Source organism: Amblyomma mixtum, chromosome 2 (assembly GCF_055824585.1).
Source record: "Amblyomma mixtum isolate Tamu chromosome 2, ASM5582458v1, whole genome shotgun sequence".
Taxonomy (NCBI): Eukaryota; Metazoa; Arthropoda; class Arachnida; order Ixodida; family Ixodidae; genus Amblyomma; species Amblyomma mixtum.
This window is the reverse complement of record NC_143013.1, coordinates 89,329,600-89,355,907: the sequence shown is the minus strand read 5'-3', so window position 1 is coordinate 89,355,907 and position 26,308 is coordinate 89,329,600. Positions and strand designations below refer to the sequence as shown.

The following is a 26,308-nucleotide window of genomic DNA, read 5'->3' as shown; positions in this document are numbered from 1 at the left end:
TTGCAACAGGCTGAAGCTGCCTTAAAGCATATGCATGACGCTTGAAATCATGTTTTTAGTCACAGGAGAGGTGCCAAACCACATGTACTTAACGCGCAATACTTCGCATCCTCAAGTAATTTATCATACGTTTATTTTCGATTAACAATATTCATGCATATGGGGAGGTTTCAGGAAATAACGAAAATTGGCGTTTTTCTTCGCTGTTCATTTGTAGCCACTGGCCGCTGCACTTTGCGATCTGTGCAAGGCGATATACTCTATGACACATGACAGGAATGTTGCAGAACCCAATACTCGAATATTTCGTTCGGCCACGCTATCGGACATTCTGTCCTCATGGTAGAAAGAGTAATACTTGTTCATAAGAGATAGTAGGAATATAGTGGCATAGTGACGGCTATAAAAGTTAGTATCCGCAGCAGTATACCTTTTAGTATACATTTTTTTCTAAGAGTGCCAAGTACTACGTGTCGAGTCATAGAAGTATTCGCATGACCCGGCTTAAATGGAGTATTATAGAGGTGATCATGTAACCAAGGAAAAGAAAAACGAATTAAGCGTTCAAGTCGTGTGTGAGCTGTTTGGTCATGATGTATGGTCAAAGTAATGTACAAGTGGTACATAATGTGCGACGTGACTCGTTAGCTGTTGATGGGTCATGTGACGAAATTAAATAGCCTGTGTGACTTGGGTGACCGGATCATATTACCTGGTAACAGAACGATGACGTCATGTCTGATGATGACGTAATTTCCGCTAAACAATCCTTAAGCAGTAGACGATGGGTCGAGGGGAAACAATCATGGATCTCTGGATTTCAGAAGCGGTGCTCGTGCGACTGATTGATTAGCCCGTCAGAGCCTGCATTGTCCCCAAATGAGGCATGCTGTAGAGAAAACAAAAGCATGCAGAAGGATGCAAGAAAGACTTGACATCACGGCGAAAAAGACGAAGATGGACACGCATGCAGAAGAGGCACGATAAATAGTGCATGCAGTGGAGGTACTAAGAATCGTCTGGATGTAGGGAAGAGGGTAGCATTTTATGCGTACAGTTCTGCTTCAAGCACTAGACTGTGCATAAATCGTGGTTTTTGTATTCATGCGTCGAGGCCGCAGAAGTATTGAGCCTCACAAAGATTCATTGCTTAGTGTCACGCCGATGTCCTGAGTATTCAAGGACCGAATCCACAAAAGGCATGAGAGTTGCATAGCATATACCAATGTATGAGAACAGTTACGTGCTTGAAACAAACCGTAAAGGTTTCTTGTCGTAGTGTTTCAGGAGTTGTGCGTGCGAAAAAAAGACATCGCGAGAATTCGTTGGCGGTCATGGTTCCTCAGAACTATGCGTATGAACTTCTATTCGGCATGTGAATGCCGCGACGCGCTGGAAAGCACCGACAACGGAAAGTGTCAGAACAGGATGCTGTCCTTGACTGTAACCACAGCCCAGGCCCAGCCATTGGAAGAAAGCTGCAGTGGAAAGGCAGTCCGCCCAGTATATGGCAGCTCTCAATAGGCAAGCTGGGAAAACTCAGAATTCATCGAAGTGCCTCACCTGTCGAACGTTGTTGAACAGGCTCCAACGACTTGATTCTGGCCGCAATAAAATTATGTTTTGTAGCCGAGGAAACACGCGGCAAATGTACTGAAAATTTCATAAAGATATACACAAAGGTAGGCAAGTGTTGTTTTTTAATCGGGGCGGGGGGAAGTAAAGGCGACGACCACCGTAGAGCTTGACTTCGGACGACATGTGCCCTAGGCTTCGCACTGGCTGTGTGACCGAAAGAAGCGCTATTGGGAAACCGTGACGAACCATGCTGTAAATGCACACCAATCAAAGCCACCAAGGTATACAAAAAACTGGAAGCTATCGTAAGCTATGCAAGCGCTGGCGAGTGCGATTACAAGCGTTCACGAAAGCCCAGGCTTTCTTTTGTCCGGTATATATATATATATATATATATATATATATATGTAAGGAATAAGAAAATCTTCAAGGCAACTGACTGAATACATAAAAGTTGGGGAAGTCACATTGAAAAACTTAACAGATTTATTCAACGTTTCGACCAGGGACTGGTCTATATATATATATATATATATATATATATATATATATATATATATATATATATATATATATATATATATATATATATATATATATATATATATATATATATATATATATATATATATATATATATATATATATATACATATATATAGGCATGGCAGTAGATGGCTTGCAACAACGCCTCAACGGCCACCGTGTTGGTTGACCAGTAGAGTGCCTGTTCGTTCGTCTAATCCGCTTATAGCCAATTGCCATGGAAGCTATATGCATGCATGATCATCGCAGCCCTGACATCATATGCAAGCCATCTATACCATAATAATCAGTCTGATGCGGTTCTACAGGGAAAGCATCGACTGCATTAAGGCGCAACGATCAATGTGCGCATTGGAGCTGGGAAGCGAAGCCAGGCGGACGTAGAACCACAAAAGCGACAGTAACTTGATTAGGGCAAGCTTGACGCGCCTTTCAAGAAGTGAAATTTATTTTCAAGCGGACGTTGTGGATAGGAACTGGATGTGCAGTCCCCATATTACGATATGTTACACGGATAGTGTACGTAGCTTGATTACACTGTTTGCTGAGGTATATGTCTGCACACCCTTTGTCAAAAGTTTAGTGCCCCGTATAATTTTCTTCCTGTCCATGCTGCGTGGCACGTGGGTATCCCTATATTATTCCAAATCTCCTGAAAATCAGAACAAGTCTCGTTCTGCTCCCTCCGAAGATGGGGACTTTAATGGGTGCTACAAGAGTTGCGTCTAAGCAATGCATGCAGTCAGGACCCGACTGCACCGCTTAGAAGGAAACCAGCTGGGTTCCAAGCTCAGTGTGACAAATTCTGTACATGCTAATTTCTCCTGGATAGACGGCGCTGTTGTTGACGACGTCAGCGTAGTATGTTGCAATCGAAAAATCCCGCGCTCGCCATCCATGCGAATGTTGTGTCTATAGATGAACAAGGAGGCGCGTGCTTCCTTGTATATATATATATATATATATATATATATATATATATATATATATATATATATGTTTTTGATTTCATTTGAGGCCGTCATCATCCTGATCACGCAAGCTGCAAGACAAAGGCATCTCCCATTCATCGCATATGAGCTCCAATTTATCATGTTATGCGTTGCAGCTGCTGTCACCCTATCCGTGCTCATCGTGCAATGTAATCTATCTGCCCTGCCTTTTTCCATCTGTTGCAATCCACTCCGTACTTTGCCATCCGTTCTCGCTTCTCATGTCTCCCCCACGCCCATTTCCCTTTCTTGATTTCAACTGGGGGTAGCATTATCAAAACTGCTTATTTATTAACCAACTTTGCTTTATCGATGCTTTATTGAGGTTGCTGCATGCGATCATTTTCGTCTCCAAAGCTCGCTGTTCTGCCCTCACTAAACTTTCAGTCCTTTCTGTCAGTCCATGTTCCAGCCCCGTATTGGTGGGTGTCGGCGACATATCAACTCTTCAAGTTATAGGGCGCTGGTGAGCCACTATTCATGACCTAAGAGTGTCTACGAACTACACTTCAACCCATATTTAATTGCCTAGTTATTTCTGAGTTACTGTCTGCAGACACACAGAGAGAAACACCTTTGCCTGCTTAGCGCATCAATACTGACAGCCCTTACCACTTCTAAATATTCAATCTCCTATCGTTCTCTGAGGTCTCTGTCCCATGTCTGCTAACACTAGTGAAATGAGAACCAAACGACCGGCGCAAGAGAAAGCAAAAACAATAGTTTTAGGGAACAGGAAATAAGAAGCGAGAATTATGCATGCTCGGCTAGTTTCCCTGAGTTCTCCTCATATGCTATCGCTTGCAGGTTTGTTGCAACTGCACTTAACTATTGAAGCACATGGTCAGTTTCCCTAAACAATGAGAAATTCGCGGCATCTGTTGGCAACCAGAAGCGATCACCGCGTAACTGAATGGGGATATTTTAAATTTGCAATACTGAAAAACAAAAAAAAACTACACAGTCCGAGGAAATTATTTATTACCATGGTGATTGTTATGGGTATCTTCCTTCTCACTGCGAAATCTGGCGTATAAAATATTTTCTCGCTCAGCTCAAATATATCCGACGACCATAGAAAATCACCAGAATGTACCGAACGTTCGAATTTCCCGCTGCCAATTTGAGTGTTAAGCGCCACGCAGTGGCAACCATGCAAGCTAGAAGCGTTTGTCCTGACTTCCTGGGCTTTTATTTTTCCCGTCACACTGATATAACACCTCTACAGTAAAGTTTAACACTGTATTTGTCTAATTATTATCATAATACACGCACTGAGAAATTTTTCTTTTTGTTTTCTCCGGCCCGCTCCTTTAAAAATATCATCCGCTCATGACCGCCTGAGATTTCTGGGAGTATTTTTCGCATTCACTTTACACCGCTTCAGAAACGCACGCATGTAAATAAGGTCTCTATACCCATCGAGAATCGAGCACGTGCCTTTCGATCACGCATCAAAAGAGCGAACAACTTGTTTCTATCAGGCATAAAACGAGAACCAGTTGCCGCTCTGGGTGCGCTGTATATCATCGCAAAAGTTTGTCGCTCATATCAATAAACTTTCTCCCGAGGCCGTATACTATAGCAGGGCGTATATATTGTAAACAATTAATGAGCCAGACCGGCGGCAGTTCTTAATGTACTCTCGGCGCCATAAGTCGTAAGTGTTCGCATCGAACTCTCTCTCTCGAGACGAGGCAAATCACGACGTGACACGGCTGCAGAGTCCGTTGGAGAACAACGCGCCAAGAGTGCCCGCCTATTCGCCCTGCGTGCGACAATAACTAACTGAGCTTGGCTCGCGCGGCTATATACCGTTGTTATATACGTTCAATGGGTGACGCGTAAACATCTCAAAGCTCGAAGCCCGCAGCTCGGCTCAGATTGCACGGACGTTAGTGAGGAGTTGTCACGCCTTCCTGCCTTCGCTGATTGTTTGTTTCAGCTCCTCGTTAGGGCTGCCTGAGCGACAATGCGCTGAGACGTATCCTTCAGGTGCTCCTCTATAGAGAGAAAGGGCATAGGAGCCGCGGTGCACGCATAAGGAGGAATCTTTTGTTCACAATGAGAACGTATGTCAACGGCTATAACCACATAGTGCTGCCCACTTTGATCGCAGTGAGAGGGAGACTGGGTTTGCCCTATATCCTATCGACGAACGTAATGAAACGTTCTCTCGTTTGCTTTTTTTTTTTTTTTACAGCGAAAGCTGTTTATGGTAGCCCAACCACGGAGTCACCGCGTAACTGAAGCCCGTTGCAGCTGTACTGGTTCCTTCTTGACTTAGCTTGAATTGCGTTGGCACCCAGTAAGCGGATTGGTGCAAAGCCAGAAGAGGGAGAGGAGAAAAACGAAGAAACCCAGAAAGAAGAATACAAAACAATAAAAGAATACGAAAGAAAGAAAACAGGAAGAAGGGGAAAAAATGAAGGAAAGTCGGAGACATGGGCACGTCTACCCTTGCCGAATGTTTTAACTAAGATAGCCTAGATTAGCTAGCTTGTTTTTAGTCCTTGCCGAATGTTTTAACTAAGATAGCCTAGATTAGTTAGCTTTTTTTCAGTGAGAAAGTGCTACTTAACACGATCACAACCAAGAGTCATGTTTGTAGCCTCGGAGAAACTCGGGTAAGCTCGGGTTAGTTCGGAAGAGCAGCGCGCAAGCCCCAGCCAATGGGAGGAAGCTCGGGTTAGTTCGCAGGTGCGTCGGCGCCAGCTGTAGCCAATGGGAATGTGACCTTGGCCAAACCTAGCATAGCAACATCATCATCATCATCATCATCATCATCATCAGCCTGACTACGCCCACTACAGGGCAAAGGCCTCTCCCATGTCCCTCCAATTAACCCCGTCCTTTGCCACTTGCGGCCACCGAATCCCCGCAAACGCCGCCGCGGTGGCTCAGTGGCTATGGTGCTCGGCTGCTGACCCGAAAGACGCGGGCTCGATCCCGGCCGCGGCGGTTGAATTTCTTTGGAGGAGAAATTCTAGAGGCCCGTGTGCTGTGCGATGTCAGTGCACGTCAAAGAACCCCAGGTGGTCGAAATTTCCGGAGCCCTCCACTACGGCGTCTCTCATATCCTAAGTCGCTTTGGGACGTTAAACCCCATAAACCAACCAACCAACCAACCGAATCCCCGCAAACTTCTTAATCTCATCCCCACCATCTAACTTTTTGCCGCCCCCCGCTACGCTTGCCTTCTCTTGGAATCCACTCAGTTACCCTTCCTCTTGATTTCAACTATATGTCATTAACCCGCGTTTGTTCCCTCACCCACTCTGCCCGCTTGCGGTCTCTTAAAACGTTGCACATATCGTTTTTTGTTCCATATCTCGCTGCGTAGTCCTTAACTTAAGCTGAACCCTCTTTCTTAGCCTCCGCTCTTCTGACTCACAGGTGAGTACCGGTAAGATACAGCTGTTGTATACTTTTGACGGATACCGGTAAACTGCCATTCATGTTCTGAGAGAACCTGCCATATGCGCGCCAACCCATCCTTATTCTTCAAGTTATTTCCCTGCCCTGATCAGGATCAGCTTCAGTACCTGCCCTAAGTAGACGTAATCCTTTACCACCTCCGGCACCTCGCTACCAACTGTGAACTGCTGTTCCTTTGCGAGGTTGTTGAACATTACTTTGGTTTTCTGTGTGATAATTTTTAGATCCATACACCGTTTGCTCTGCCTGTCTAACTCATTGATCATGCTTTGCAGTTCATCTCCTGAATGACTGATTTGCACTTCACCTCCTGAATGACTCAGCAATGTAATGTCATCAGCGAATCGCAAAATATTTGGATATTCTTCATTAACTCTTATCCCCAACTCTTCCCATTTCAGGCCCCGGAATACCTCCTGTAAGCAGGCGGTGAATAGCATTGGCAAGATCGTGTCTCCCTGCTTGACACCTTTCCTTATTGGAATTTTATTGCTGGCTTTATAGATGATGTGTGGTCGTCATAGATACCTTCCAGTATTTTCACATAGCCAACACACTAAGCACTTTTTTTAAATTTCATACCTTCTTTAATGCGAGACTCGGCGTCGCTCGATCGCTTGGTTCAGCGAAATAATATAGTCGAGACATCAACCTATAAACCCTCTGAAATCATCATTCAGTACTCCGCCGTTCAGCATTTATCTTCTTTTTCGTGCACTGCAGTACAGCCAGACCTGCTTTGCAAGTTCACATACCTCCCCGCACCTCAAATATCGCCTCGAGGGGACCATGTCCATATAACATTGAACCCATTTTCGCTCAGAAATTATGCGAAAGGGCGAATATGCAGCGCAAAAAAAAAAAAAAAAGATTGCTCGGACGGAAAGATAATCACCCTCGGTCGCGTCCACAATAGAGTGCAATTTGCTCCCCTCTAGTGTTGCCGCTATTCCAAAATCATCATGCTTTCGGATAACTTTCCTGTCATGACTAAAATTTTCTAACCCACAGTGATCTGCGGCTTCTTTCTTTCATATCTAGAATTCACCAATTTTCTTGCTTCGGCTGTTATGTGCTTTCAAATTTGCCACTTATAATGCGTTTCCTGACTTCTGATTGTGTCGTTTTTGTTATGCTATACCTAAACTGTTGTATTGGCTTATCTTGTGGCATATATATTTGTTTTTTTTTCTGTTTTTTAAAACCGATAACATGCCTATTTATATTTTACCTCTTATGTATTTGGCTTCTCTGTTTCCTTATTGCTTCTTTTACCGATTCGCGTTTTGTTTCGCCAGTGCAGTGTGTTTTTGATCGATGAATACTTCCTTATGTATACGTAATTCTCACAATTCCTTAGTGTATCTAAAATAAATAAATAGTATAAGAATAAAGACGGAATTGGAAGCAGTTGTAGCTTCTTCCCAACTCCTTATAGTTCATAATAGAGATTTTTTACTGTGCGTCAGTTAGATTTTTGTAAAATAATAAGGGAGGGAAATGGACCTTTCGATCGTTAATTTTTGTCAAGTCCAGGTTTCTTGGACATTACCTTTAATTGGGAGTCAACTGCGGAATATTGTCAAACACTATTATAAACATATTAATTCGAATGAGCTAACCATCCGATGCCTAGAAAAATCTTCGTTTTAATTGGTTTTAGAAATCAACGAGCTTAAGAGGGTCGAATGTGTGAAACTTGCAAGTAAAGCATGCGAAGTCTTGTTGAGCTAGCACTTGAAATAGTGAAGTAACCGCCTATTAAAAGCCCGATGCCCTTCAAGCTTCTCCGTAGCACACAACGCGAAGTGGGGGGGGGGGGCGCATGATGACGTCATCGAAGGTATCGGTACATTTCCAAGGCACAAACGCCTGGTTTGAAGGAAAAAAGCAACGCCACCGAAGGCAAATCCTGCCGAGATTTGTTTGGCAGCGTCCAACGAGTCAGGGCAGGGTGCGGCTGACGAGAGTGGTAATTTGAAATCATACCTTCCGTGACGTCACACTGAACTTCTCTGCACTCCTCCGGTGCATTGAGGAGAAGTACGAAATTGAATCGTCGATAACTTCACTATTTTAAATGCTAGTGCCAAAACACTTGGCATGTTCTACCTTTACACTATATAGATGTGAATCCTTGAATATCGCGAAATCCTCAAAAAAGTGTTGCAGTGGCCCTTTAAAGTTTGCCTTCCGTTCGCAACGACTAGGTAAGACTGACATAGAAAATTAATGGGGTGCGTTTTTAGAGTAATCGTGAATCACGTGTAGGTTGTTGTAAGATACTGTTATGAATACGTTGATAGGATTGGTCTAATCTTTAATTACGTAGAAAAACCTTTCTTTTCAAGTTTTTCCTGCGCTCGCACCGCGAAGTTAGGAATGCCATAGAAAGCCATTGCGGTGCGTTTTTGACAATAAATAACAGAAAACAACAAGCGCCCCGAGGAGTGATCTATGGAAATACTGATTGTTATAATGCAATATTATGATGTGAAGAAAAATTTCATTCATAAGCATGCCTGCCCAAAATGTCTGGGTATATGGTTCCACATTTAGAGTGGATCTTAGAGGGCGTTCACTGCTTGTAACGTAAGACTACTATTAAAAGAAGTGTCGACATAACATTATAAAGGCGAAAGCCTTTAATGGCTGACACTGTCATCCGTTAACAAAGTGTGCCAAACGCGTTTAACTCGGGAACTAAAAATGATAGAAGAAAATCAATGGTTGCTTCAGATAGAGGAGGCAAAAATGAATCTGGAAGCCAAGTTTTATGACTGTAGACAAATTAGTGAATTAATTATGGGCACAATGGCGAAATTGCGTAGAAATAGCGCTGTGTGACGTCACATCCACCGGAAGTCGTCACGGCATAGTGTCCCCAGCTTTCGCCTCTCAACACTTTAGTTGCTAAAGTGTCCTCGCAATTTTTGGTTGCGTGTGTTCTTTGCATCAGGAATTCGCACTCACTAGGTAAATAATTCCTAATCAAACTGCTTCGCGCATACTGTTTCGGTTTCACCAGCTTAACGGTGGTATGGACGGCCAAGTTAAGATCCCGTCACTTGAGAACTATAAAAGAACTGCTATGTAAATTTGCTTCGGATTTTTAATACGATACAACTGTTACGCTCACATTAAGGGCCGGAATGTCAAAGAAGTATAGGCTGATAATATCACTGTTTTTTATGCCTCACGTGGATAAAACTCAGCTATGACGTCACAACCACCTTGCGAATCCTTGCGACGCCGTATCAATGTGTACGCGAAAATTCGTACGCTATTGGTCAGCAGCGAGCGAATTCCACGGCTGAATAGCTTTATTTATTCAATAAGCATGAACAAGCTTGTTGCAAACAGTTGGATCCCACAGCACGGGCATACTGTTTATCAGCAGTCTGGCAGCAGGCACTGCATATGCAGTCCTCATTCCTCGTCTCCTCATTGTCCCACATATCATGTTTCATTCTCGCCATCACTATGCACAGTAGTAATACCGTTTTTAATATGTTTTGATAATTATTTATGTGATAGCAGAAAAAAGTGTGTCGTCAGTCATAAAATTAGCCCATTGGCTAGGGGAAGTGACCTCATCAGACAGGACGTGACGTCAGTTCCGATAAAAGCATCGACAGCTTCTAAGACACCACGCGAGGTAATCAGTTTTCTGTGCGCTTTATTTATACTATGGTCCAACCTATTCCACAGTACAGTGTTCATTGCGAGAGAGGTGGAAGATACATGAAACACTGGTGCAGTTCAGCGCCAGACTAGAATATGAAGGCACGAAAATGCGATAAAAGCAGGAAACATGGAGATGTAAAGAAAATTAAAACAATATAGGCGGTCAGCGCTGAAAGAAAACACGCACGTTAAAAAGCACCAGCGCAGAAGACGAATAAACAGAGACCAAAGGGGGAAAATTCAGGCGTCTCAGTCGTCTATTTTGTCCGTGTTCACCCATCGTAAACTTGTCCTTCATATTTTTCTTTCCCCAACTTCTTTTTGCTTGCGCATCCGTTTCTCACTTCCTCACCCACATGTAGGTCTTCCCGACAAGAGCAGCAGAACGCCCGAGAAGCATGATTGCAAATCATCATCCAGACATCTTGCCCGTGCACAAACCGCGCTCAAACCGCGCCCCCTCTCCCAAAGCGAGAGACAAAGCGAACAGAGCAGTCCTTCGATCTTCCCCCTCCCACACCTATTCCAACCCCGGCCGACCCGAGTCGGCGTTGTTCCCAGCTCCGTCGACACAGCGGCCAGTTGTCCGCCGCCATCCGTGGCGGCACGACTTACCCCGCCGCCCAAAAGCGGCACTGTCGAAAAAGGGGAGAGAGAAACGACGCTGCGACTGCTGCCGCAGGCAGGCAAAAGGCTGCCGCCAGATGCCCCGTGGCTCGTCGCAGCAGTGCAACCCGCACTTTTCAAAAGCCCCCACGCTGTGGCGCACAAAGCGATGCCCGCTCCCCTCCCTCAAAGCGGAGCGGTACATCCCGTGAGGGGAGCTGCGATTGCGCGGCCGCCGTTCACTTCTGCTGCCTCCAGCGGGTGACGCCGCGAGGAGGACGAACGCGGTGATCCGTTAGAAACACGGCCGGCAGCCAACAACCGCCGCTGCCGCTATTGTCCGAGCGTCGACACCGCCCCGTCCAATGACGTTGGGCGCGAAGGCGGCGCGACGCCAGCGCCCTCCCCCGGAACTCGGGTGGGAGGCGGGCGCTGGACAACACGGGGGCCCAATCTGCCTCGGAGCCAGTCGGCCGACGAGCAGCGGCGCAATTCGACGTACGTCGACTTCCGACCGCACCGCGGGAACGCGTGGCTCGCCAGTGTTGTTGCTGCGATACAGGGCCGCTCGCTGGGTTCAGCGTTGACAGTGCGGAGTTTCCTGCCGTAACTCGACGGCTTGCGAAAGGAGCGCGCCGGTTTACATCGTCGTCTTCCCCTCTTCATTCGGTTCCCGCGATCTTCGTGGCCGACGTCGCAGTCACGGCGAATTTACACCGCAATCTGCTTTTCTCCGCGTCGTCGCCGGACATGGCTGCTGGAGTGAGCAAGCCGCCCGGCACGTCCAGTGAGTACTACTACTTACCGGCACTCGCCCACTGTCCATTTTCCGACATCATGTAGTAGTAGACGATATCTTTTCAAACTTCCACAGGTTTGTTACATTTGACATTTCCTTCATTTTGCACAGACAAGCAGTGATGCTCTGGTAAGAAGAGAAAAAAAGCCTGAAGGGTTGGTTACGACCCTTGTGTTTTTGAGGTGGCTTTCATCTTCGAATGCGCGTGTCATTTTCTGTGAAAAATATGGTCAGAATTGAATCTCTCTGTAGAATTTGTCGACTTGGTCACAAAAAGTGGGTGTACTACTGCACACCCGCGCATAGACAGCGATAGTGAACACGCACGGTTTCTAGTGTGAAGGGGATTTGGGCAGTCTACCCGAAACGCAAACAGCGATTATTGCCATTCAATCATGCATGGCATACCCATACACGCGGTACAGGTTTAAATCGACACCGTGAGTCTGCAGGAGGCAACTTTGATAAAGTTTATGCTAAGTTATTGCGCCGCATAATGAGCTCCACATAAACTTTTTTCTTGCTGCTCGAGAAAATCTGCTTGCGGAAACTCAAGCTGCGAATTATTTTCGGTTTTCTCTCACTGACCACCCGCACAAAAAGAAACCTTCGCCGGCTGTTTTTTGTTAAGCCATTGATGGCAAGAGGCCTATAAAGGCGCTTGGCGCTTCCGTACACCTTTGTCTACGCGCCATGGACTGATAATCAGGCTCATCCATTTAGTTCTGTCATGCTGAGTCATATTTGTCACATATATGAGTGTTCTTCGGGCAACTTCACCGGAAGCTGTAAGGTAAGGTGTGCGCGGTAATGAACGAATCATTTATTGATGTATGAGTTGAACCTCTAATTATGAATGTTAAGCAAAAATATCGTTGCACTTAAGACGTCGCACCATGTTACACTATATAGTTTTCTAGGTGTCTATAAAGTTATTCCGTCGCGGAGGTTTCTTTACTGCGTGAGTTTAATTTGAAGTGTTCCTGGCGTTGGGATCGGACACAATCTGAGAACACATATTTTCAGTGGAGTTCGACAAACGCCTTCGACCTTTTGTTAGGCATGGTGTAATTTGTTTTATTTATATCTTATAACACGGGGCGTTCGCGTATATTGCTCTCCTGGAAGCAAGAACATATAATTTTGCCTCTATACCACTAAGAAAAGCGCTTAGGTTAGGGAAATACAACATTATAGAATTGCGGCTAGAATATCGGAACCATAGCACATCATTAGTTGTAGGGAACGCTCGGGCACCGACGAATAGAGAAGCTTCCTTTAGAGTATTGGTTCATAATTTCAAAAAGTGTTTTACTGGTATCCCGGAAATTAACAAGAAATAATGGAATCGTAATTTTCCTTCTGTTATCTGCCAATAAGTTTCCTTTTTTCATATACAATCAGCTGCGGGATCTTCATTCATCAAATACCAGTTTCTTGCGCTAAATACTTTAGCAAGGTTTAGATATTCCTCAACCACAGTTTCCTTTACAATGGCGCCCTAACAGCATCCGGCGAGAAAGCAAAGTTAACGGTTGCAACGTCGTGTCTTTCTTGCATGTGTTTCTCAAGAGAGCCCGGCCGTCAGCTTATACGTGCCATTTACCCCTACACAAGAACAACAAAATATGTCTGTTGTTTTTTATGGACGTCTTTAGTTGTCGTTTTTAAGACAACGTGCACGTGAAGACATGTAGTACGCGTAACGCTATTTGCACAATCGATATGTTTATAAAACTTATGAAATGTTATTTACAATAAGACTTGTTTATTCTAATGCTCCTTACGTGTATATATGGGCTGCGAAAACCGCTTCACCCAGCACTGATGCTGGTACACACACGCTTGTTTTCCTGCTAGCGCTTTTATGTTCTGCAGTTTGTTTTTTACGCTACTAAAATTCCGCCGCAAATATAACGCGTATCGCACACCAAATTTTAACGCACAGCATAATGTTTTGCAGTAAGCTAACGCCAGTGTATTATTTTTATTGATAATGTGACGCATTCTTATTCTTTATTACACTAGCAACATTAATATATATAGCTGTCAGGACTATTTTGTCTTTGGTATCTTTGGTGAATGGTGTTATTGTGACTGTTGTTCTTGAAAAAAAAAACATTTTAAACAAATCTGCTGTTCATGGACGAATACATGCATACTTTCTCTGTGATCAACTTTTCTTTTTGTCTGTGTCATGGACGCTTTAATTCGGCTTTACGATGGATAAAACAAACAACATGCTATGGGGAGAAGTAGAGGATATAAAGCGCAAAAGGGACAGGACGAACGAAGAACCACACGGACAAGGCGCTTTGCTACATTTACAAGAAGTACTTTGCTACATCTACAACCTCTCTAAAAACACACCTCAACGCGAAGCATGCTACGCGGTATTGCTTATCATGATTTATTTTCATTCTGGCTGCCAGTGCTTTTATTCGTTATAGTTAGGCAAGAGTGTTACGCATGCTGTGCCCTCACTGCCTGCAGTACTGAACTCCTGGATATCCCATTTATAGCTTCTTCTGTGAGCAGAGTCGAAACTTAGTTGCATTAATAATGGCGCTGTAAACTAATCGCCTTTCTATCTATTTCGGCCGAAAGCTATTTTTGTCTTACTGCAACTTCGCTACACCTTCTTATTGTTTTTTTTTTTGTCTTTCAATGCGAGGAATATTCTTTAACACGTGTAATGCCTCGGCTTTGCGCCTTTTTTCTTGCTTAGGCCTCAGTGTGACGGGTAAACAGTTTGGAGCATACGCGGAGTATCTTTACAGCTCCGCAGTTGTAGGCACAAAGACGGCGTGCAAACTCAGGCACATACGAGTGAACAAGAAAGCCAACAAACCCACAAAGAAGCAACTCGTTTCTCGCGAGAGCGCTTTAGAGCCCCGCTTGTGATAAACGTTCATTTTTCCTTCCGAAAAAGCGCCGCGACGAGTGCCGGTTTGACCGAGGAGCTAATATACTCGCGCGGGGTCGTCTGCAGTGTGCGCAGATCGTCCCCAAACGCGTACATTTACGCGGGCACATTTTACTCGCGTCAGCTTTTTACGATTCGCGCTGGCTGGCTGGCTGGTACTAGGCTTACACGTATACATATACGCTGCAGCTGGGTGCACGCAGCCACAGCAATCACGAGCACACGTAAACGCACACACATGACGCGACGCGCAGTCGGATCTCATTACGGCGCGTTATAAAGACATACGCGTGCACACAGGCGTGTCAGCATCCCGGGCTGCTCGGAGAGATTAATTTATGCCTCGGTGGCTAAGGAGCGCTCTGCGACAGGCAAACGAACTAACCGGGAAGGGGCGCTTTATATGTACACGCGCTCACTGCGACCCCTATTGGCTGGAACGTGATTTAACCTTTTAGGTTCACGGCCTATAGTTGGGCAATATATACGCTTTAGTTTAGGCCTCCGTGATAACTGCCGTGATAAAGTTACAAGCGACAGTGGGTTCACCTGGACTGGTCAGCGCATTCACGGCCTACAAAGGTACAGTCTTTGTCAGAAGTTTAGAGTCCAGGGGGTTTGCTTCTAAGCCTCGCAGTGGGTCTCCTGTAACATTCGTGGTAGTCCAACTCATTGGAGGAGGCAGGACCAGAAATCTTCTTACCTTCAGCAAATTTGGGGCGCTGAAGATGCATTACGAACCAGACAGTGTGCTTCACAAGCAAACCCCCTGGGCTCCAAACTTTTGACAAAGGCTTTACATGAATTATAGCTCGCAGAGACTCCGTTACGGAGAACTGCGTAGCACACTCTGCAGTTATGTACTACATAACAGCCCCATATATATGTCAGTCAACCGAAGGAAGAAAAAGTAATGTCAGATGTCAGTGAAACCCCTATAAGGTCTCAGCTCCATCATTCCGGCCCATATTTAAGTTTTTGCAAATCAAACGTCATGACATAAGCCTACTGAGCCTGTTTTATTTCTTTGTTTGATGGTTTGGGGTTTATGAGGGTTTAACGTCCAAAAACGACTCAGGCTATGAGCGACACCGTAGTGGAGGGCTCAGGAAATTTGGACCACCTGGGGTTCTTTAACGTGCACTGTCATCGCACAGTACAGGGGCCACTAGAATTTCGCCTCCACTAAAATTCAGCCGCCGCGGCCGGGATCGAACCCGCGTCTTTCGGGTCAGCAGCCGAGCGTCATAACCACTGAGCCACCGCGGCGGCCTTTTATTTCTTTGTTTTATTCAACTTAAATGAGAGATTAAAATGTACAAAAAAAAACACAACAAATCGCTTAAAGCTTACTTTTTCGTCGCATTTCTGAAGTAATCCGATAAGTGAAACTCTAATATTGAAGATTTCGCTTACTCTGTATTCTGCACGCATGGGAAACAGTCCATTTGTGTCGCATAATTCTATATATCGTCGTCATCAGCGTCCACTGAAGGGGAAAGGATTCTCTCGTATTCCTCCAATTCACCTTGTCCTGCGCATGCTGCGGCCAGAATATTTCTGAAATATGTAGCGCAACATACTATAGAACAGGAAATGAAGAATAGACTGCCATGACCTATCTATCATCAGTGTCCCGCTTACTCCCAATCGCTGCCAGTAAATATTTATGAAAGGGACAATAAGCAATAATACAACGAGATCCGCTAGTGATGGAAGCAGTGACTAATCTTAGAAATATCCACAAAAAAAAAAGATAAGTCAAGAAAATACAGAGGAGACACTGAAACTACTTCCGGTTCGCACGTTTACGTAACGTGTACGTAAAGAAAAAGCGATGCGAAAAAATGCGGAAGAAAAAGGCGAATAACTAACTGACGTCTCCTCACGACGTACGTGCATGAGCGCATTTTTACGAGGTCGCCGTCACAAAGGGTTCCATGAAACTGTGTTTTATAGCTTAACGGGGCATACTTCACAAGCACCGCGCCCTTATATATAGGAGCGCCAGCCATTTTCTCACGAGAACGGCAAATTTTATGCCGGGTCGCGCTAAACGAATAATGGCACGCCTCACCTCACCTGAGTCGAGCGCAGCAACGTCCGCATGTGACGCCCAGAGCCGGAACAACGGCGGCTGTCGTGGCGTCAATGCCGGAATGCATTGCACTTTATACCAGATATAACGTTTATCCAAATATTTTAAACATACCGCACTCAGGTTCCGCAGACCACGACAGCTTAAAATTTCTATACAGCACGGCCGCACCAATCTTCAGCACCCGCTCTCAAAAGAACAGCGTGAAGGATGGTTTTTGTAGCGCGTATTATCATGGCAGATTCAGGTGAAGTTTAACATAATTTATCTAAAATCAAACCTCCTGCCGAATTATATCTAATAATTTCATACTAATAATTTCATACTGATAATTTCAAACACAGCTTTTTTCCTCTATTGAACATTGGAACGTAATTCTTGGCATAACGCGGTCTCTTTCATTAAACTCATTTTTAACAGCTATCGGTGCCACATGATGTTTTCTTTGTGTTGTGTTCATTGTACATTGCCATTTTTTTTTCTAAATTATTAACCCTCCTCCTGCAATAGCCCCAATAGGGGCTGCAGTATGTAAAAATAAATAAATAAATATACCGGCAGATTTTGCCCGCGTTCGTCACCGTTAAGCGCAGAGTGCCACGATCAAATTAGTGCATTTTAAAACGGCATTAAATGTTTTTAATTACGCTGAGGTGTAAATTTTTTAACCAATACCATGGGGTACTCTCCCTGTTAATTTTTTTTTTTTTTCATGTTGAACACAGTTTTGCAAGCGCTCTCGCATGCTGAGACGAAAAATTTAGAGCACGCCAATTACAGCGACGTGTTGAGCGCTTGACGCTTAAATTTTGTTGGCAAAAATTTTTTTTCTTAACGGGCAACTATAATTACATTCGTGACTGGTGTGCTAAGAATTGCTTATGTTCTTTTGCTGCCGCGGAGCAATGTTTTGTCGTATAAATCTACCGCAACGCGATCTCATATTGTGTGATATAGTGACTAAGGAAGTCAGTTTCTTATCCTCGATAACCGGTGGTGGTGGTGACCTCTTTTATTACGCCCAAAAACAGGGGACCAGTCCAAGGTTCATGTTGCATTGCCAACTAGAGTTTTACTCGTTACATACACTTCTCGCCAAACCGTTTAAAACAATTATGGTGTGCCCTTTTACGTAAGTTTGGCTTGTGCGTATTCATGGGTGCCACATGCATGTCCTCGCGAAATGGCATTTGTAGAATTTTCTTTCCATTTCCACCATTATGCCAAGTTAGCTCTTGCTAAATGTTGCAAATATAAGTTCACGAATTTGGGAAGAAATGGGAGACTCAGTTGGCGGATTTATTGATGTCTCTCTCCAGACTCTCCGTTTACCCATTCATCTGTTTACGAATACGCCATCTCGATGTTCATTATTAAGTAAGGATACGCGGGACGCCAGAATCGTGACGCGGTAACTACATATACAAGGGTCATGGTTTTCGGGAACTGTGCAGTCACTGGTGCGTCCAACCTAGAAGTGATTTTTCGCCACAATTGCAGCTTCAGAAACCATTTGACTTTTCCGGTCTCTTAACAGCATTGGCGACGTCAGGGTAACAACCAGGATATAAAAATTTTCTGACTTTTCTCTGGCCTCTGCTTGGTCATGCATTCTGTAGATAACGAGGCGAACTGACGATCAAATCAACTCATACATCACATGTAACCTGTAATGTGCAGTACAGAGCAGTGCGCACAAGCAACAATGGCGTCGCCACGAGCTGTCTGCCTGATTGCGCTTTATTACAAATGAACTATGAAATGAACAAATGAATTACGTTCACTTTGGATTTCGCTCATGAACCCTTAAAGATCTTTTCCTCATCGCGAGAAGCGCCTCGGGATCTTTTCAGGCCATGTGAGCAGAGACGTCGTTCTGAAAGAGTCGATTAAATCGTTTCTATGAGCGCGATAACAGGCGTAAAATTAAAAGTGCGTCATATATATAGCCCTCTAGTTGGCCACAAAAAGAACCCTTCCAGCCTTCTCTCGGCTTGTCGGAGGCGACTCGCCGGGTATCAGGGTAGCAATCTGTCGCCGTTGCCCGTTGTAATCTGACTGTCGGCTGTCCTTGATTGGCGGCGTCGGAGGCCACTGACGTCACACGCACAGCTTTTTAATGACGTCATAAAACTGACAGCAAACAAGATCGTGAGAAATGGAGATCACATTCCGTTTGTAAGCTCTATACACGCAGCGAAGGCACATGCAACTTAGCTGAGGTACACGACGACAAACACTGTACAAACTCCGTGTTAACTGACCAGGATTTTTCAGGGATCCTGCTCACGCTGATGAGATACTTGTTCCATACCAACCGCACAGGCTTTTTACTACCGACGCCGTTAACAGCGTTCACAAGCAGCTGTAAACTGCCTAGCGCCGGGATCGTTAACTGCCCAGAGCACAAACTATATGCGCGCAACGCGTTCTGCTTGCATTCTGTACGCACTCGCCGGTTCGCGCTCCGGCAAAAACGCGGTCGGCGCTCAGACTCCGTTTGCGCTCGTATCCGGGCGGCATTCACCAAATCGACTCTGTGCGCGCCCGGCGTACTTTACGAGACATCGGACGTCTCGTAAACCCATCGAGTCGGCCGCCACTTCACCCCCGCGTATATAGCGGCCTTCTTAACTCTGCTCACGGCGCGCGCACGCCCACGCAGAAACAATGGACGGGAGGCTGTATAGCCGTCAATACGCCACTCCTCCACCCCAACTGCGTTTCAGCGTCACTCCGTTTTCCTTTGTCTCCGCGCCGTTGGACGTGCAGGGTCATAGGCGCGAGGGGGGGGGGGGGGGGGGAGACGTAGAGCCGGCAAGCCATATCCCCTGCCGCAAATGCGCGCGCCTTGATTGCCCCCTAACTAACCGCGACCGCAGACTTGACGTCCGCGTGGCTTCGAAGAAGTAGGGGGGCTGCCCGGTTTCTATGGCTGAGTGACGGCGTCGTGAGGCGGCGGTTACACTATGCGCGCCTAATGTTGTCGCTCTGGCTCCGAATCGAGCGAGCCTTCTTCGGGTCCCGGGAAAAGGCGTCAAGCTGTCAACCTATCGCGCCGGCAGAGTTAACGAGAAGGAGCCACCTTTTGAACCTAATGGATCCTCGCACGCAACGTCCTCTCCTCCGTGTCGCCTTGGAGCCATCCAGCTGCCAGAGAGAGGAGGTATAGCGGGGAGGGAAGGAAGGTTGGCGCAAACGACGTATGGGCGTCGCGGATACCTTGATTATTGCGTACGATGGATGCCCAGGAGCAAAAGAAGTAGCTATAGCAACGCAAAAGGGCTTCAGCCTTGCAAACGCTCTTTTGTCTTTTTTTGCTTCCCTGTTTTCCCTTTTTACGACAAACACCAAGTTCATGCTCACTGACACGCTGGGCACCGAGTGGGCAGTGTATAGTGTGAGCTTGGGGAGTCGGTGGATGTACGGATATTGCCCTGTTGCGGACTGTATGCAGTGCAAGCCAAACTCTGGTGACATACGTAGATGCATCATCAATAGCATTTCCCAGCGTGGCGCATTCTTCGAAATGTAGAACTACTGTGGGCTTCAAACCATTCGGAACATGAGCGCCGTTAATGGCTTCCATGGATGGCACGACGTTCCATGGATGGCACGACGTTCCATGGATGGCACCACGGACGACACAGCGGACGACGGGATCGATCATATATAAATTTAGGGAAGGCCTGCAAATATGGGCTCGCTACTGTATTGCAAAGTGGTGTATATAACGCAAAAGCACACTTTTTCGTGTGGTCACTTTTTTCTTCTTTGTAGTGAGTAATTCGCCATCATCAACGACTAAGTTACGCGCATGGTGATTTTCTTCCCAACCGCTTAGTTGTGAGCGAAACAGGAACACTTGCGTAAGCTCATGCCCTTGTTCACGAACCCTTGCGTAATCAGTTTGTTGCCTGTTTTCACATGTATTGTGTGTTATCCCCCCTCCTCTCTTTGTGAAGTTATTTGTGGCACTTTCGATATTCCAATCAACAAATAAAGATCTCCGCTTTTTTTTAGCACACTTCACTTTCCCTTACAATGTTAATATACTGTCCTTGTTCGCCTACCGTTTTTACCCGCTACAATGCAGAACGATATTCATTGCTGAATGCTTAATAACTCAGCGATAAATTATAATAAAAATTCTGGCCGCTTGTATACACATCCAGGGCACAACTAGTCATGAGCGATATACCTGTCTCGCCAAATGACTAACACAGTGGTGATGTCACTGTGAACTCCTTTGCGACTGCTACTTAAATGCTCCTCGTCCGACCTGCAGCGACAGTATCCTATGAGTGATTCAGAGAATTAATGACTTAGTGGTAGTATACAAAATGGCGGCCACCGTGACGTCGGTGAATACTTCCTGTAGAGACTCCGTTCGAGTTCGGTTGCCCAAGGTGGCCTTCGCCGAAGGATGCGTGCGAGTATACAGTGGCCTTGCCCTTTAGCCAACACCTTTGTACAGTTTTATAATTGATGTATTGAACATAGGAGGCAGCGGAAGTTATCACGCAGGGTGGCCAAAGCTTGGTCTGGTGAGGGAGCGCGGTGTCTGCTGTAATCACCGATATCAGGCCACACCCAATGCAGAAGTTACGCAATTTCACGAACACGCGTTTTTTTTTTTTATCCGGTGCTGCATTTGGTGTCACCGAGATTCGAACCGTTGTCCTTTGGCACGACAGACAGATGCTCTGCCACTACGTCATCGCTAAAAGTATAGAACAGTTGTATCTTACCGGTATACTAACCTACGGGGTGAAACGTGGAACCTTAGCGAAAAATGTTCGCCCTAAATTTAAGACAACGCAGCGAGGTATGTAAAGGAAAATAATAGAGAGCAAAGTATGTCAGGGAGCAAACGGGGGTTAATAACGTCATATAGTCCCAATCAAGAAGAAGAAGTGGGCTTGGGCAGGCCATGTAATGCAAAGGAAAGGTAGACGATGGCCTTAAGTGTAACGGACTTTCAAAGAAATCAAGCGAGCATGGAGCGGAAGTTAGGTTAGAAGATTGGTTTGGTTTTGTGGGGTTTAACGTCCCAAAGCGACTAAGGCTATGAGAGACGCCGTAGTGGAGGGCTCCGGAAATTTCGACCACCTGGTGTTCTTTAACGTGCACTGACATCGCACAGTACACGGGCCTCTAGAATTTCTCCTCCAAAGAAATTCTAGCCGCCTTAGGTTAGAAGATGGGATTAGGATGTCTGCGGGGATAGGTGGCCGCAACTGGCACCGGACAGGGTTAATGGGAGATATAGGGGAGATGCCTTTATCCTGCACTGGGCGTATACTCTCGCTGATGATGGTGATGATGATAAAGTTGCACATTTTTTCGCATGTAGATGATTAACGCAGAAGAGACGACCACGATGCGCACCCGTTTGAATCATAGCCTAATACAGCTGGCAACGTAGTTTGTGACCGCCAGCAGGCTGTGTAAGGCTTTCGAGCTCTGATTGCTCCTAAGCCTAGGATAACAAGACTTGCTCTTCATGTAAGGTAGTGCAGTCTCCACTCGACGCATACACGTCACAGGTGCCAGCATAAGTTGGGGGGTTTAATGAGTTCAGCAGCACACCGGAGAACTGGACGAATTGAGATTTTTTTCCCTTGGTTCTGACGCACGATGTACGAGTAGATTTGAAGCTTGCATTTTTGCGGATTCTGCTCCATCTCCCTTCCACCCCCCCCCCCCCCCAAAAAAAAAAGAGTTGCGAAAGACGAAGTCAGCAGTGAAGAAGAGTTCATGGCGCTGACTCTCATGCGAAGTTGATACAGCACAACACGTGCACCTAGCCACAAGTTTTGCTAAGCTACGTTTTATGCGAAGCATATTAACGTAGGTTTCGGGCCTTCGCGCGACGCCCGGCGGTGGCCACCATTGACCTTGAAGTGAGATCACATGATGTGACGTCACGTGATGACGTCACACCGGCTGCAGATGGGGCCTCATATCGCGCCGTCGGACGTCGCCCGGCGGAGGCCTCCACGCTTCGGTTCGCGCCGTCGCGCGCGACGCGGCGGCGGCGCCACCATCGCTGCATCACGTGATATGTGACGTCACACCAGGGATGAAGCGGCGCGCGCCCGCCGTCGCGTCAGTCTCTGTGCCCGCAACCGCGCCAGCGTCTTTGCGCCGGGCGTGTATGCGGTCAAGATGCCCCCAAACGCCAAGGACGTTAATAATAAGAATGCAAAACGAAGGCTGCTTCGCATCCACTGGGCTTAACCTTGATAAGCCTCCAACTTTTTATCCTATTGGCTTTTTAAAGGCAGCATGTCTTTACCTCAACTGTTGATCATTGTAAAGGCTCACAGCGGGGCCCTGCCCTTATAAAAACGGTCTATAGACAGTCTATAGACTTCTTATTGACTCTATTGACTTCCTATAGACATTGCTTTTTGTCTATTCATAGTCTATAGACTGTCTATAGACAAAAGTCTACTAAAAGTGTATGGCCATAAATCTATAGATTGTCTGTAGACTGTCTATGGCATTTGTATTGCCTATGGACTTTTGTCTATAGACAGTCTATAGACTTTATAGACAGACGTCTATAGACACTCTATAGACTGTATAAAAAATTTTTTGTAAGGGTGGATCATTAGTTGCTACATAAGCCAGTCGCGAATGCTGAGCGCGGTCGTCGGAAGGCACTTTTTCATACCCAACTATTCCGTACAAAAGCATTTTTGAACGGGAAAGAGTTTATGAACGCAGTTTTTTTTTCATATTAAAAGACTTCGGTATAACAATGAAAACATCCGCAGGTCTCCCGTCGACAGGCTTGCATTTTGCTGCTACTAACGTTTTTTTCTATCGTCAAAAGCGTTCCCCATTGGTTTTCTATGGCAGTCTTAACTGCTCGATGCGAGTGATGGAAAAACCTTGAAAGAAAGGTCTTGCTGGACATGGTAAGAATGGACTATTGCCTTTAATGTTTCCTTAACAGTACCCTACAATATTGCAATAATATTCGAAAATTTCTTCCAAGAATGTTGGACATGCTTCCTCACAAGTATTGCCCCATTTCTTCGTTAAGTCATGGGCGGTTGAGTCATGGGCGGAGTCATGGTTGGTTTCGCACCCACACCATTTCGTGCCAGGGCAAAGAAAAACCGATGGAAGTCGCGACTATATGGCCATAATCTGCAAGCAACTCCTGCCCACGTAGGCGTAATATACCGGAAGGTTAAGCCTATATGGTTCTTTTTGTAAATGGCGAGGCAAGGTTTACAAACAGTTTCTCAGTGAAGAAAAACTGCAATTCAGTATGTATCGCCAGCAAGGCCATGTTGACTGCAGGGCTGTTGATGACAGTGATCATGATAGAGAAAATAAGGTGGGACTCCCCGATGAACGACGATTCTCCGTCACAGTGCCCTTTTACCGTGACTTCCGCAGATATACTCAGAATGGTGATATACCACGTTTCGGGCAGTAAAGGAAATGGGCGGCGCTTAGGGCGAAGCCGTGTTTTGACGCAGACCGGCCAGCTCTAGAGATAAAGCATCTTAAGCTGCTGCACCAAGACCGAAGCCAATTTGTGCACGAAATCTATTTAGTCCTCAACGGCGCTGAACGCTGCAGAAGGGGCTGAACTGCAAGCAGTTCTCTCCCTTTTGACGGAGCTACGTTGTCATGCCTTGTGCACGAGTCCCTAATGCTGAGAAAGTTCTGGCCGTCTCTCTTTGTCTGAGCAGGCGTTCGAGCTTTTTGTTGCGCGTATCTTTTGGCAGCCACTTTTCGACCATAACCTTACCGTGTTTTCCTGGCCGTACCTTCTTTATTCTCAGATCCTTACGTAAAATTTCTTTGGAGTATTTTGTTCCCGGCGTATACTGGGTGTACAGCCAGAGCGTATGAAAGCCATGCCAACTTCAACGTCTCTGAAAGCAGGCAGCAAACTATGCAGCTCGTCTTTCTCCAGGAACGCCGCGGGTTATGCGGTATCTACACTCCGACCTGCGCCAGGCCAGAGCCCGAGTTCTCAAATGATAAAAACCGCTTTAATGAAGCACATAAACGTGGCACATGCAAAGAAAGAGCTATTCTATACGCAGCCGCCGCTCGTAGCCTCAAAGGGAGCAGAGACAAGGCGCACTGACACGCAATGAATGAATGAGGCCTCTTTCCGTGGCACCGTCTTCATCAAGGTTCACCACGGCCATACAGCGGCTTCATATGGCGCTCCTGGAATTCTTGGTGCCTTCCTTTAGCCTTGGGAGGATAGCATGCACTGTCACACATATATATGGTCCCGAAAGGCTTGAAAGAAAAAAATAACGACCAAACCCTGGCAAGAAAGGTTAGTACACGTCGGAGCGCGGGCCCACACAGTGAAGGCGCAATAGCTCGCTTCGTGACCCGTGGAACAAACCATCAGCCAAGACGCGTCAACGAGTTCGGCGAACGGCTTCTACCGCCTGAACACGAAGCGCACGCCGTGACTTGAGAAAGCAGCGCGCGCAGCCACCGGCCACTTCCCGGAGGCAGCCAAGAGAGCACATCTGCAGCAGCGCGCGCGGGCGCGTTCACTAACGCGGCGTCGAAAAAGCGGCGCTTCCGCGAACGCGCAAACGCTTGTGCGGCGCACGACGTCGTCGGACGCGCGCGCGCCTCTTTTGCCCAGCCGCCGCGCCTCCGCTGTCAGTTCGCCACCGGCAAACTAGCTTGCCGCGGCGGCACCTGACGCCGACGCGGCGGAACGTCAATTGCGCGGCGTGGGAAAGGATGAGGAGGAGAGGAGAAAGGAAAAAGCGGAGCGCGTTCTTGGTTCTTCGCGCCGTGATTGCGGAGACACGCCGCGCTCCCGCGCTTTTTCACCTCCTCCCTTGGTTTTCCCCTCCGTTCCGCGCAGCGCCGTTGGAGAAGCAGGGCGACGCAGCTGTGGCTCGATGTGTGGCGCGCTTTTGAAAAGCACCGCTGGCTGTCGCGCGAGCGCGAACTTTGCCGTCCATTCAGCGCATATCGGCACGCTCGAAGACGTCCTGTTCTTGGTGTCGAGCGACTGCGCTCTTCCTGATGCCGTAATGGAATTGGCACTCCTAATTATGCTTCATTGCTCAGTCCGTGAAACTCTTTGCCGTGTCCCCCTCTCCCCACTCCTTGCTTCTTTCTCGCTCACCTCCCACGTACACTTCTTGGCCTTGAAGAGACGCCATTTATGTGCCCGAGTGTAGTTAGGCCTGCGCGGCTTGGTTCCGCGAATGCGCTCAGACCGAAGCGCTGGCTGCTCCTGATACGACGTGTACCGAGAAAAAGGACCTGACAATAGAGACCATTGCTGGCACCTGTGATTGCGGGGGACACCGCAGACCTGGCTGTCTCTCTCGTGTGCAGACAGGTCTCATTGGCGAGAATCCGAGAAAACAGGAGCGATCGAAGAAAGAATATAGACAGATGGCACAGGCCATCGTTACGGCTGATGAAGCCGCTGGTTGCAGCGCAGAGTTTGCGGTAATGCGGCAGCCGAGCGCTGCGGGCCTGCTGGAAGTGTCTATTGGGCCCTTTACGGGCACCTCTTCTAGGCAATGAACAGAGTCAATATGGTCATCAAGACTGCAGCTAATGAACATTCATGTGCAGTGGGTTCTGAGAACTTAGTGTTTTCTGTGTCTGCG

General features: G+C 46.5%; 1 protein-coding gene across 1 annotated transcript in view; it reads left to right on the top strand.

The window, feature by feature from the left end:
- The first annotated feature begins 11,472 nt into the window (after positions 1–11,472).
- Positions 11,473–26,308, top strand: part of tll (nuclear receptor subfamily 2 group E member tailless) — a 43,524-nt gene continuing 28,688 nt past the window's right edge. Inside the window, exon 1 of the mRNA XM_089567782.1 lies at positions 11,473–11,634. Within this exon, the coding sequence (XP_089423908.1) occupies positions 11,598–11,634 (37 nt within the window). The 5' untranslated portion in view covers positions 11,473–11,597. The remainder of the gene's footprint in view (positions 11,635–26,308) is intronic.